The 12,543-nt window shown below is 48.6% G+C and overlaps 1 protein-coding gene across 2 annotated transcripts in view; it reads right to left on the bottom strand.

Moving 5' to 3' along the window:
• Window positions 1-9,058, bottom strand: part of MAML1 (mastermind like transcriptional coactivator 1) — an 80,564-nt gene extending 71,506 nt beyond the window's left edge. For both annotated transcript variants that reach the window (XM_044281106.1, XM_044281107.1), the window contains exon 1: window positions 8,620-9,058. In XM_044281106.1, the coding sequence (XP_044137041.1) occupies window positions 8,620-8,940 (321 nt within the window). In that variant the 5' untranslated portion in view covers window positions 8,941-9,058. The remainder of the gene's footprint in view (window positions 1-8,619) is intronic.
• Between the last annotated feature and the right edge of the window lie 3,485 nt (window positions 9,059-12,543).

Here is a 12,543-nt window from a genome sequence, read left to right as displayed (position 1 = left end):
GCAGACGCACAGTGAACCATATATTTTTGCCTAATTTATGATGAGGCACATTCCTTATCATAAATTAGCCATATAGTACAGCAGTGCAAGAGGGGGGGGGGGTATTCCGGTATTGAGTTCCGTCACAGGGGCTTAATACCGGAAAACAAAATTGATCAGTTTTATCCTAATGCATTCTGAATGGAGAGCATTCCGTTCAGTATGCATCCGTTCAGTCCCTCTTACGTGCAGCATGCTGCAGTTTTCTCTCCGGCTAAAAAACCCGAACACTTGCCGGAATGCCGGTCCCGGCATTAATTTCCATCGAAATGTATTAGTGCCGGATCCGGCATTAAGTGTTCCAGCAAAACAGATCCGGCTTTCCGGTCTGCGCAGACCTTTAAAAAAAAAAAAAAAAAAAAATACCGGATCCTTTTTCCAGATGACACCGGAGAGACGGATCAGATATTTCAATGCATTTGTCAGACGGATCCTGGCAAGGGAACTACCTGCCGGAATCCTCTGCCGCAAGTGTGAAAGTACCCAAAGACTGGCCAAAAAAAGCCGCCTTCATAAAATTTCCCCTTGTGTTGCCGTAATTTGTGCCAAATTCAACAATTTCACTCAATGTACGATACACTTTCTACACCATCTATACACTGACTACAACAATGAGATTTTTATGTAAATTTGCAGTGGATATATCTGACATAAATTGGGTTGTCTGGGTGGTTTTTTGGACCCTGGAGAAAAAAAGTGCGTAGGCAAGCTAAATAAATTAAATACTCTCACCTGCTTTGGTAGTCCTGGTTCCTGAAGAATCTCCCATCCCACTGCTTTTGGTCCCAGCCTGGCTGAAGAGTTGATGAGCCAGTCTACTACAATCACCGCTGCTGAACAATCAATGGTCTCAGCAGTCATGGGATATGCCTGTACAAGGGACTACTGAGGCCACTGACTGGCCAGCAGTGGTGACATAAGGGGAGTTGGCGCATCAAACAGAGGAGACAAAGTAATGATAGTGGGGGACAGGGCACTGCATAACAATACAGACGTTCATGTCAATGTATGTGGACAGCTGAGTGACAATTCCTCCGGGTACAGTCACCAGTGGTCAGCACCCAGTATTGAGAAAATACAGAAGTCCAAAAGAACCAAACTGAACTTCTGCCTCCTGCAGATTGGCACAGATCTTTTAGAGTGCTCAGTTCGTGACCAGTGCATGAGATAATGCCCAGAACTGACCCCTCCTGCAGATAAAGAGGGCACAGCATTTCAGACACCCGAGAAGCAGGCCAGCAGCTTGTAGCAGCCCTGCCAGCATTTCAAGACACTTGTTAAGGAGATATCTGAGATGAGTTACATGTCCAACCAGGACTGAAATCCCTGCTAACGATGCACAGCAGACAGACCTCTGGCACTGGTGCCAAGCCTTCCCTGTGCCAACCCAATGCAAACAAACCCTACAGCTTTACAGCTGACAGACACTCCATAAAAGATGTCCATCCAGGCGCATTACACACACGCCATGGCCAACATACAAACAGAGAGGAGAGCCTGCCAAGCCAATGTGAAAGAAACAGGAGGGTGGCAAAGTCTCTCTGCAGTGGGACATGGCGGATATCTGGGCCAGGTTTCTGTTTACATGGAGGAACCAGGGTCTGTGACCTGACTCACTGACAGACACATTAAAGGGACAATATTAACCCTTTTCTTGCCAAAACACTTGGTCCTGACATATGGAAATGTTTTCTCCAAATGGTCAGCACATTTTTGTACTCAAAATGGTGGTCATGGGCTTTGGGTTGTTCTTTAGTGAGATCAACATGCCACTGTGGTCCTCCATTGTTCCTCTGTTGGCCTTCAATTCCATGAGGAGGTTTTTCTGTTACATTCCCAGTATCTAACAATGTGACGTTGAATACTTTTGCGCTAATACATGCAATCCTTACCACATACCACCAGTATCCAACAGAAAGAATCTCTCTGATCGAGAGGGGGCAACCAGCATCTACCAGACATTTCCAGCATATCCTTTGGATAGGTCATACATGCTTGATATAAGAACGCCCCTATAAACTAAACCAAACTTAAAGGGATTCTGTCACCAGGTTTCACCCCTGTCAGCTAAACATATGCTGATGTTCAGGGCCTCATCAGGATTCCTAATGTGGGCTTCTAAATGTGATCCGTAGCCTTATTTTGCTAAAAAACAGGTTTTACTAACCTGTCACTCAAAGAAATAAGGTGCCTAAGGGGATGTCAAGGGATGAAAGGTGCCGGCTGCACCCACCGCCGTTCGTGCCCAGCACCGCCTTTCCAGACTTCTGCACCGCCTCCTAATCCTCTGTGCCACCTCTCGCTCTCCCTCCCTCCTCCTCCTCCTGCTGTAAGATCTGGCGCGTGCGCACAGAGCTCTGCCTGATGCGCCCGTGCGGACTTCTCGATTTGGCTTCTTAAAACGAAGTGCGCATGCGCCGGCACTTCGCTCAACCCAGGTATGATCTGCACTCTGGCGCCAGCCTCTCAGAGCCCTGTGCACACACGCGAGATCTTACAGCAGGAGGAGGGGGGAGGGAGGGAGAGAGAGAGGCGGCACAGAGGATTAGGAGGCGGTGCAGAAGTCTGGAAAGGCGGCGCTGGGCACGAACGGCGGTGGGTGCAGCCGGCACCTTGCATCCCTTGACATCCCCTTGGGCACCTTATTTCTTTGAGTGACAGGTTAGTAAAACCAGTTTTTTTTTAGCAAAATAAGGCTACAGATCACATTTAGAAACCCACATTAGGAATCCTGATGAGGCCCTGAACATCAGCATATGTTTAGCTGACAGGGGTGAAACCTGGTGACAGAATCCCTTTAAAGGGGGTTTTCAACCGTTTAGATATTGATGACCTATACTTTGGATAAGTCACCAATGTCAAATTGGTAGGGGCCGACACACGGGCCGACCCCTCCCCCAATTCAGCTGTCTGTGGCAGCTGCTGGTGCCGGAGTCAGAAGCAGACAGCTCTGTACATTGTGTAGTGGCCATGCTGGTCCATTTAAGTGAATGGGACTGAGCTGTAATTCCAGACACAGCCACTATACAATATATGGCGCTGTGTTGATAAACAATGAAAAGGGCAAAGGGCTAGCTAGAGTGCCTTGTCAGTCAGCTGATTGATGAAGGTGGCAGGAGTCGGACCCCAACTTGATCTGATATTGAAAGCCCATTTGTAGTACATCAATATCAAATTCCCAGAAAACCTTTCAAAAAGAGTGTCAGCAGTTTCTGACCATGCAAAACTGCTGATAGCACTAGGTAGGAGATGGTAAGAGCAGGACACCCATACTTCTGAATTCTGATACAGCTTTTATCATCAGAAGTAGGGTAAATATAAACTTTTATTCTGCTTCAGCAAGTGCACACATACTATGGATCTATGTTTGCTATGGGCTTATATTGGACCCTTTTGTACCTCCTATTTATGTTGTGGAAGCACAGAGGTTTTTCTCCTGGATTCTATAGGGATAAATATATGCCATACTGCAGATTACAGAATTTTCCACTAGCAGCATTGCTTCGATCGACAAATATGGTGCCACATGGCAGCACAAGGAGTGCCTACACCACGAAGAGCAGGCATCCTCAAACTGCAGCCCTCCAGCTGTTGTAAAACTACAACTCCCACAATGCCCTGCTGTATGCTGATACCTGTAGGCTGTTTGGGCATGCTGGGAGTTGTAGTTGTGCAACAGCTGGAGGGCCGCAGTTTGAGGATGCCTGATGTAGAGGGTCTTGTGTGTGGACCCTTATCTTTTCATCTTTCAAGCCCAATTCTACTGGTACCTGAAATTGCGGCAATCCCTCCAGATGGTGTCCAGAAAGCCAAGTAAAGGGCAGCTGCTGGCCGCGTTCAGGTCTGCACAGCTCAGTTACCCATCTACAGTTATGAAGAGGTCACCAACGATTTGCTCCATCCTACAAAAACGAAACATCTTGGCTTTTCTAAGGAGGTGCCATCACTGGCAGGTGCGGTGAAAGTGGCAGTACTATCTGATGCCACTGCAAACAGCACAGACCTCAGTTTCCTACAGTGCTGTATGTTTCAATCACAACATTAGGGTACTTTCACACTTGCGGCAGAGGATTCCGGCAGGCAGTTGGCAGTTCTGACGCCGGAACTGCCTGCCGGATCTGTCAAAACGCATGCAAACTGATGGCATATGTCATACCTATCAGGATCCGTATGATAAATGCATTAAAATGGCGGATCCGGATCCCCGGTGTCATCCGGAAAAACGGATCCGGCATTTATAAATTCTCACATTTTTTGCGGACCGCAATGCCGGATCCGTTTTGCGGGAACACTCCGGCATTAATGCATGTCAATGGGAAAAAATGCCAGCATTCCAGCAAGTGTTTTCCGTAATTTTGGACAGAGAAAGCCGAAGCATGCGGCGGTATTATCTCCGTCCTGAAAACTCGAAAAGACTGAACTGAAGACGTCCTGATGCATCTAGGGTTGTTGCGGGTATCGAAATTTCGATACCCAATCGATACTTTTGTCCCGGTATCGATACGATACCGGGATTTCCGTTTTTTCGATACTGGGCTGCGCTTCTGCGCAGTCTAGTATCTCTGAACATGAGCGCGCTGCTATCGGCGCGCTCATGTTCTCTCTCAGCAGCACGGGGAGAAGGAAGCTGTCCTCCCTCCCCCTGTGCTGCTGCTGCCGCTGCCACCAATGAGAAGCGAGGGGCGGAGGAGGGGCGGCAATGAGAAGCGAGGGGCGGAGGAGGGGCAGCGCCGGCAATGAGAAGCGAGGGGCGGAGGAGGGGCAGCGCCGGCAATGAGAAGCGAGGGGCGGAGGAGGGGCGGCGCCGGCAATGAGAAGAGAGGGGCGGAGGAGGGGCAGCGCCGGCAATGAGAAGAGAGGGGCGGAGGAGGGGCAGCGCCGGCAATGAGAAGCGAGGGGCGGAGGAGGGGCAGCGCCGGCAATGAGAAGCGAGGGGCGGAGGAGGGGCAGCGCCGGCAATGAGAAGCGAGGGGCGGAGGAGGGGCAGCGCCGGCAATGAGAAGCGAGGGGCGGAGGAGGGGCGGCGCCGGCAATGAGAAGAGAGGGGCGGAGGAGGGGCGGGCGCACTGCGCCACCAATGATAGGATTATTTCAACACAGAGCTGCGCCCAGCGATGCCCCAGCACTCACCATTAGTCCTGGGCGCCGCTCCGTTCGCCTGCAGTGCCCCATTACTGTCTCCTCTCCTGCTCCACATGCTGCTGATTACTATCGGAGCGATGGGAGGAGACATCAGCTTCACTAGTAGGCGTTCCTTCTCCCTGCGCTGCGATTGGACAGCGCTACAGCCAGGGAGAAGGAACGCCCACTAGTGAATCTGATGTCTCCTCCCATCGCTCCGATAGTAATCAGCAGCATGTGGAGCAGGACAGGAGACAGTAATGGAGCACTGCAGGCGAACGGAGCGGCGCCCAGGACTAATGGTGAGTGCTGGGACATTGCTGGGCGCCGCTCTGTGTGGCCTGATAGTGAAAGTCTGGACTCATATACAGTAGTCAGTCTTTAACACATACAGGAGGCGGGTGCCGGCAGCAGAATCGCATTGCCGGCACCCTGCCCCTGACAGGGAGCTGCGATCAGCGGCAGTTAACTGCCGCTGATCTGCCAGTACCCGCCTCCTGTATAAAGAGGTAGTTATCATTGCCCCCCCCCCCCTCAACCCACCCATCCCATTAAAATCATTGGTGGCACAGTGTGCCGGCCCCTCTCAACCCCCCAGTATTAAAATCATTGGTGGCAGTGGCCACAGGGACCTCTTCCCCCCCCCCCCCCCCCCCTCATTGGTGGTGCAGTGGCAGCTTCTGATCGGAGCCCCAGCTGTGTAAGCCTGGGGCTCCGATCGGTTACCATGGCAGCCAGGACGCTACAGAAGCCCTGGTTGCCATGGTAACATCCCTGATGCTGTGTGCACAGAGCAGCAGGGACAGTGTGGAGTCCTATTCACCCTAATAGAGATCTATCAGGCTGAATAGGAAAAGGGATGAAAGATCCCAGGTTCTAGCCCCTAAGGGGAAAATAGTCATTAAATAAAAAGTGTAAAAAAAACAAACAAAAAACACTAAAATATGAAGTATAAATCACCCCCTTTTCCCAATTTCACATATAAAATATTTAAATAATAAACATATTACATCGCCACGTCAGAAAAGTCCAAACTATTAAAATATATAAAAAAAAATCTAGGTGGTGAATGCCGGAACAGAAAAAATAAAATAAAAACTGCGCGATTCGCCATTTTTAAAAATGAGGAATGCACGTGGCTTTTTTTGTTTATTTTTTTCGCGTGGTATCGAATGGTATCGAGTATCGCAATACTTTTTCATGGTATCGAAACCGAATCAAAAAATTGGTATCGCAACAACTCTAGATGCATCCTGTACAGATTGCTCTCCATTCAGAGTGCACGGGGATAAAACTGATCTGAACTTTTCTGGTATTGAGCCCCTAGGACGGAACTCTATGCTGGAAAAGAATAAAGCTAGTGTGAAAGTACCCATAGTCATCCTGATAGCTCTCAGCTTGTCTCATTAGGGTACTTTCACACTAGCGTTATTCTTTTCTGGCATAGAGTTCCGTCCGGGTGTTCCGGCAAAACGGGTCCGGCATTGCGGTCTGTGCATGCTCAGACCGCAAAAAAAAAAAAGTGAAAAAAAATAAATGCCGGATCCGTTTTTCTGGATGACACCGGAGAGACGGATCCGGCATTTCAATTTCATTTGTCATGCGGATCAGGATCCTAATCCGTCTGACAAATGCCATCAGTTTGCATTAATTTTGACGGATCCGGCAGGCAGTTACGGCGACAGAGCTGCCTGCCGGAATCCTCTTCCGCAAGTGTGAAAGTACCCTTACGTGGTGTCCCCACAAATCCCTACAACGCCTGCCTCAAACTTACTGGAGAGACATGCGATTACTCAGCCACTGAAATGTCAGCCTGGCGTCTGCAGCGTGGTGCCCACCCCTGCACTAGCTGGCTGAGCATAACCCCTGTCTCCTGGCGGCTGCACTCTCATGCCCCATGGTGCAACTTCCTACAGTACATGAATCATTCAGGGGCGCTGAGAGGCTGACACACGATGACTGGATTAACCCTCCCAGTGCCAGGACACTGCGCTCGACACTCGATTACTGTAAACTTCACTCACTTCCTCAGAGAGCGACAAAGGCCTGACTCAGGCTCTTCACATGCACAAAACGGGTGTTAACTCTTTCACTCCTGGAAAGTAGTCATCAGCTGGTGATAAACGTAACCAAGCTCATCTTTAGTCAGGTATTACCGATTTCTGGTCTAGGTAAGCGCAACCCCAAAGCAATGACAGGAAAGAGGCCTCTAAAAATAAAAATAAGGCACCTTCAAGATGTTTGGGGGTGGCTGCTATTATCAACCTTACAGCGTGTCCAAAATGTGGTGAGAACCTTATGTAATGGACGCTGAGCCCTGCTGGTTATTCACAAGCCCCATGAGGTTTTGCAAGAAAACCATGAGCAAGCTGAAGAGACGAGGAAGAGGGGATGGCCAACCTGAGGCTCTCAAGCTGTTGCAAAACTACAACTCCCAGCATGCCTGCAGTTATTAGCCTACAACATGGCATGGTGGGAGTTGTAGTTTTACAACAGCTGGAGAGCGTCAGGTTGGCCATCCCTGTTATAGGGGAACCACATCCGACATACAGAATACAATTCAGCAGTCCCAGACCGGCACTTTTGGGTTGAGGCGGGCACTAGTAACTAGAGGAGTTGTTGGATACGATCGCTCACAAGGTGTTACACCTGTCCTGGACAGGTAAACGTTATACTAAGTAAACACAAGGGCATCCATAATGACTGCACCAAATCTTTAGTAACACCATAGAACCCGTATTAAATGAAGCAAAGCACTGATGACAAAGTAGTCACCACAACTGGTCCTCTAAATAACCAAGCCTGGCATCTAGACCAACCATGTGGGCGACCAAAATAAAAAAGGCTTCAAACGTCTTCCTAAGAGGTGACCAAGTAAGATCAACCCATGCTGTTATTAGAGACGTCCCACGATGGAAGCCAAGTCTGGCATCTACCGAACTTTTGTGTTATCATGCGACCATGCGTAGTGCAGCTGGTACTGCAGGAACTATTCGTCACATGACTGATGACACCAATCATACTGCCCGATATAACACAGGTGGGCAATCAGAGCATGTTGGGAGTTGTAGTTTCACAACAGCCACCAGTTACAGGACCAGAAACTTTCAAGCAGCTGAGAAACAAACACTGGGACCTGTAGTCCCATTACACATTGGAAAGCAACAGGTACTGTCCACTTCACCAGGGTAACCAGATGGCACCAAGTGAGGAGTCACAAAGTGTGCCACCCATAAAAGCCAGTGGAAACTATATTCCCATTGATTTCAATAAGACAAGCGCATGTTCAGCGCAAAACTGACGGCGGCCACCAGATGACTGACAAGACAGTACCGGTACCGATCCAATGGTAAACTCTCCTATAACCCACAGGATAAAGTTCTGCACAAGTCTCCCCAAAGTCCAGCCACAGGTTGGATGCAGACTACTACTCCCACCCTCCAGGGGGGCAGCTCTTACCGCGATCAGGGTGCTGTTCCTGCACTGCTCCCCGTTGCTGCCTCCGTCTCCCGGCTCCATGGTGCCGCTGCTGGCCTGGTTACTCCGCGCAGCGTCCGTGTTGGCAGGCGGCTGCTGCCTGTGCTTGCCGGCTCGCTTGGCCTTGGCCTGCAGGCAGCGCTGGTGCAGCTGGAAGGTGTGCTGCCGCTCTATCTCCAGCCTCTCTCCGGCCACTGCATCGTAGTGGGACTCGCAGTTCCCGTGGTGCCGCCGGCACAGCTCTATCCGCCGGCGGAGGCGCTCCATCACCGCGCTGTGCCGGGGAACCACAAAATCCGCCATCTGGGGAGAGAAACGATGAGAGCAACCTGTCCCCTGCAACCAGCCCTCCCGCTTCACAGTCCCCCGGACCCTCTTCGCCTTCTCGCCATTGTTATCTGCGCAGCCGCCATCTTGAAACTGCTTTTCTCTCTTTTTTTTTTCGAGTTCTTTTTTTTTTCTTCCAATTAGTACATGGGCGTGACGTCACGGAGACATGCTCGGCGCCAACCAATAGAACCACGGATGGGCGGGGCTGGGCGGTGACGCAGTGTTTTGTAAACGGAGTTGTTTGTCTACGGGGGAGGCTATGCGATAAAAAAAAAGAGGCGGAGACGGCAAGGAATTCGCCTTTCGCCCTATCATAAGTATTCGACGGGTTGGGCGGGACTTTGACGCGGTGATTGACAGGCCTCGCCACGCCCACAAGTTGTTGAAGTTTCCTAGCTCTAAACAAGTGGTTTATTTAAGTTTTTTTTTTTCATATTGGAACAAAGTTCAGATTCTGCGGAGAATCTAAAAATAGACGGAAGGGCAGCGACTCCTGATTACTGCGAGCAGCGCACAATACAGCCCGCGGTTATTTATAGGCTCCTTCAGAACTAGCCTTCTTCTTTTATTGGGAAATGTATCTGGCCTGGAGGCTTTTTATTATCAGAGACTATTGTTATAGAGGACGGCCAGTGCTTCATCCGTGCCTCTCCCATGTACACGAGTATTCAGCGCGGGTGCAATGCGTGATGCGAACGCACAAAATTCGGACCCATTAATTTCAATGGGGCTGTGTCCATTTGCGTTGGTTTTCAAGCATCACTGAAAATCGCAGCATGTTCTATATTCTAAAATTTTCACGGAAATGCTGGCCCCATAGAAGTGAACGGAGCAAGCAAGTGCGGATGTGATGCGTTTTTCACGCGTGTTTGCTAAGAGATGATGTTTGTATGCATTCAGTTTTTTATCAAAACACATTAAATCGCATTGCACCCGTGCAATAAAAACAAAGAAAACTGAATGGACTTGCTTGCGAAATCGCACAGTTTTCACTGAACGCATCCGGACCTAATCCATTTTGAAAGAGGCCTATCAACATGCGGCTGCATGTGATAGGGAACATCTCTTGCATCCTAAAAATAGGACATCTGAGAATCAGTTACGCATTATAGGAACCTTCGACACGGCGCACAAGGAGATGCATGCGTGCACTGTTGACTGAACACTGGGAGATTTTAAAAACGGACCCAGATGTCGGACATCTAGTAGGTGGTTATCCCATGATCACATACCGTCGTGGTGGAAACATTAAGGACAAGGTGGTCCATAGTGCCTCTAACTCTCCTATGAATGAGACTTGGTTAGGGGCAAATATACCAAATGGCACATCTAAATGTGGGAACTGCATAGCCTGCAAGGTGATCCTAAAGGGCACACACTTTACGAGCTCAACCACAGGACATGAGTACAACATCAAATCCTTTATTAACTGCAAGACAGTAGGGTGGTATATCTTGCGACCTGCATTTGTGGTTCACAATATGTAGGGAAAACTAAGCGTGAATTTAGGAGGCGCATAGGGGAACACTTATTGAAGATCAGAAACTGGTGATACCCCCATTGCGCAACACGTGGCAACTTGCCATCCCAGAACAACAGACTGCTTTAAGTTTCAGGGCATCGACCATGTGAGACCACCACCCAGGGGAGGTGATATTGACACACTGCTTCTCAGGAAGGAGGCACAGTGGATCTTCACACTAAACAATGTCCCTAATGTCCTTAGTATGAGTGGCAGTGGTTGACGCTTCTGCGATTTATGGGGACTTTTAAGGCACTGTATGCAATAGGACAATCCATATTTCAAGCAGGATTTGTTTCTATATTTTTCTGCTTCAGGCAGGATTGATTTTCTTTTCTCTGCTTATATTCTGGTAACCACTTATTCCAGTAAATATTCTTATTTGTTCCGATTATTTATGCACTGGCTTTACCTGGACATGAAGAAATCCTATGGATTATATGTCCCAGCCCATATGGTGACTCAAGCAAACGTCACGACTATTTACTCCCCCTGGTCATAGCGACGAATGATGATCGGAGCAGGCGGCGTCGACGCGAATGGTTGTGCAATGGGCTTTCTGTCCACTGGTGATGACGACAGTAGCAGGCGCGGCCATCTAGCGATCGTGCCCCTATTGGATGCCTGTTAGAGGCTTGGCAAGAGAAGGGGAGGAGATATCTCCATTTAAACAGCGCACACCTTGTGTGCGCTACGGCCACTACAATGCCGGGAGGCTCGCTGCTGCATGCACGATATCAGAAGCGTGCAGCGTCTTTCTAGTCAGCAGACCTAAAAGTGCTTGGCAAAATCATTGCATACCCACCATCAGGTTCGCAATATATGACGTCTGCCAAACACTAGGTCTAATGCTCCTGATGAATTACCGACAACAGTTGGAAGGGAAACGCGTCGAGCATTAGACTGCAGTACAGGAAATACGTGCAGACTGACTCTCGCTTCCATATTGAGCCTGTTAGGGAATAATCCTCTAAGTGTGAGATCCTATATAGTACTTACTAAAGGGTCTACAGCCCTGTATATGGAGTGCAAATAATATCTTCTTAGGATCACTAGAGGATTCACCCCATTATTCATATACTCCTAAATATAAAGGAGTCCTTGTGGTAGGGTGTTACTAGGAACCAGCATATAATTAGTCTGTAAAAATTCCAGTTCACCTTATCAGCCTATTCATGTGGAGATTTACTTTTAATATTATCAAATACAGTGTTTTTAACGTACTTTAGCTAGGCAGTAAACAACATTTTTTGAGTAGTACGTCTACAAGATTATCATACTTAAAGGGAACCTGTCATCAACGTTATGCTGCCCATACTAACGGCAGCATACAGCAGAGACAGGTGAGTTGATTTCAGCGGTCTGTCATTTATAAGTTAAAAGTAAGTGGTTGCCAAGAACCAACATCACAATCATTGCAGACTGGGCCTGGAAAAGAGTCACGGCCACCTGAGAAGAGTCATGGTCATTCATGTTCTCCCTGCCCACCTGCTGATTACTGACAGTCTTCTACCTAGTTTTCTCCCTCTCTCTCTAGGAGAGAACTGCCAGTCATCAGCAGGTGGGCAGGAGAGCAGGAGATTATGAATAACCATGACTCTTCTCAAGTAGATGTGACTCTTTTTAAGGACGGGGCTGCAATGATCATGATGCTGGTTCTCAGCAACCACTTACTTTTAGCTCATGAGTGACACACCGCTGAAATCAGCATTTCTGTCACTATTGTATGCTGCCCAAAGTCAGGTCAGCATAAAGTTGATGACAGGCTCCCTTTAAGTGAATCAGGATCATGCACATGACCGTATGTATTTTGCGATACACAAAAAATACGGATGACATCTGTATATATTCTGTATTTTGAGGGACGGAACAGCTGGCCCCTAATAGAACAGTCCTATCCTTGTCCGTTATGCGAACAATAATAGGACATGTTCTGTTTTTTTGTGGAACGGACATACGGACATACGGACACGAAATGAACACTGAGTAACTTCCATTTTTTTGCGGACCCATTAAAATGAATGGTTCCGCATACGGTCCTCAAAAACAAACGG

Source organism: Bufo gargarizans, chromosome 2 (assembly GCF_014858855.1).
Source record: "Bufo gargarizans isolate SCDJY-AF-19 chromosome 2, ASM1485885v1, whole genome shotgun sequence".
NCBI classification, from domain to species: Eukaryota; Metazoa; Chordata; class Amphibia; order Anura; family Bufonidae; genus Bufo; species Bufo gargarizans.
The sequence above is the reverse complement of the archived record's forward strand: the minus strand, read 5'-3'. Positions and strand labels throughout refer to the sequence as shown.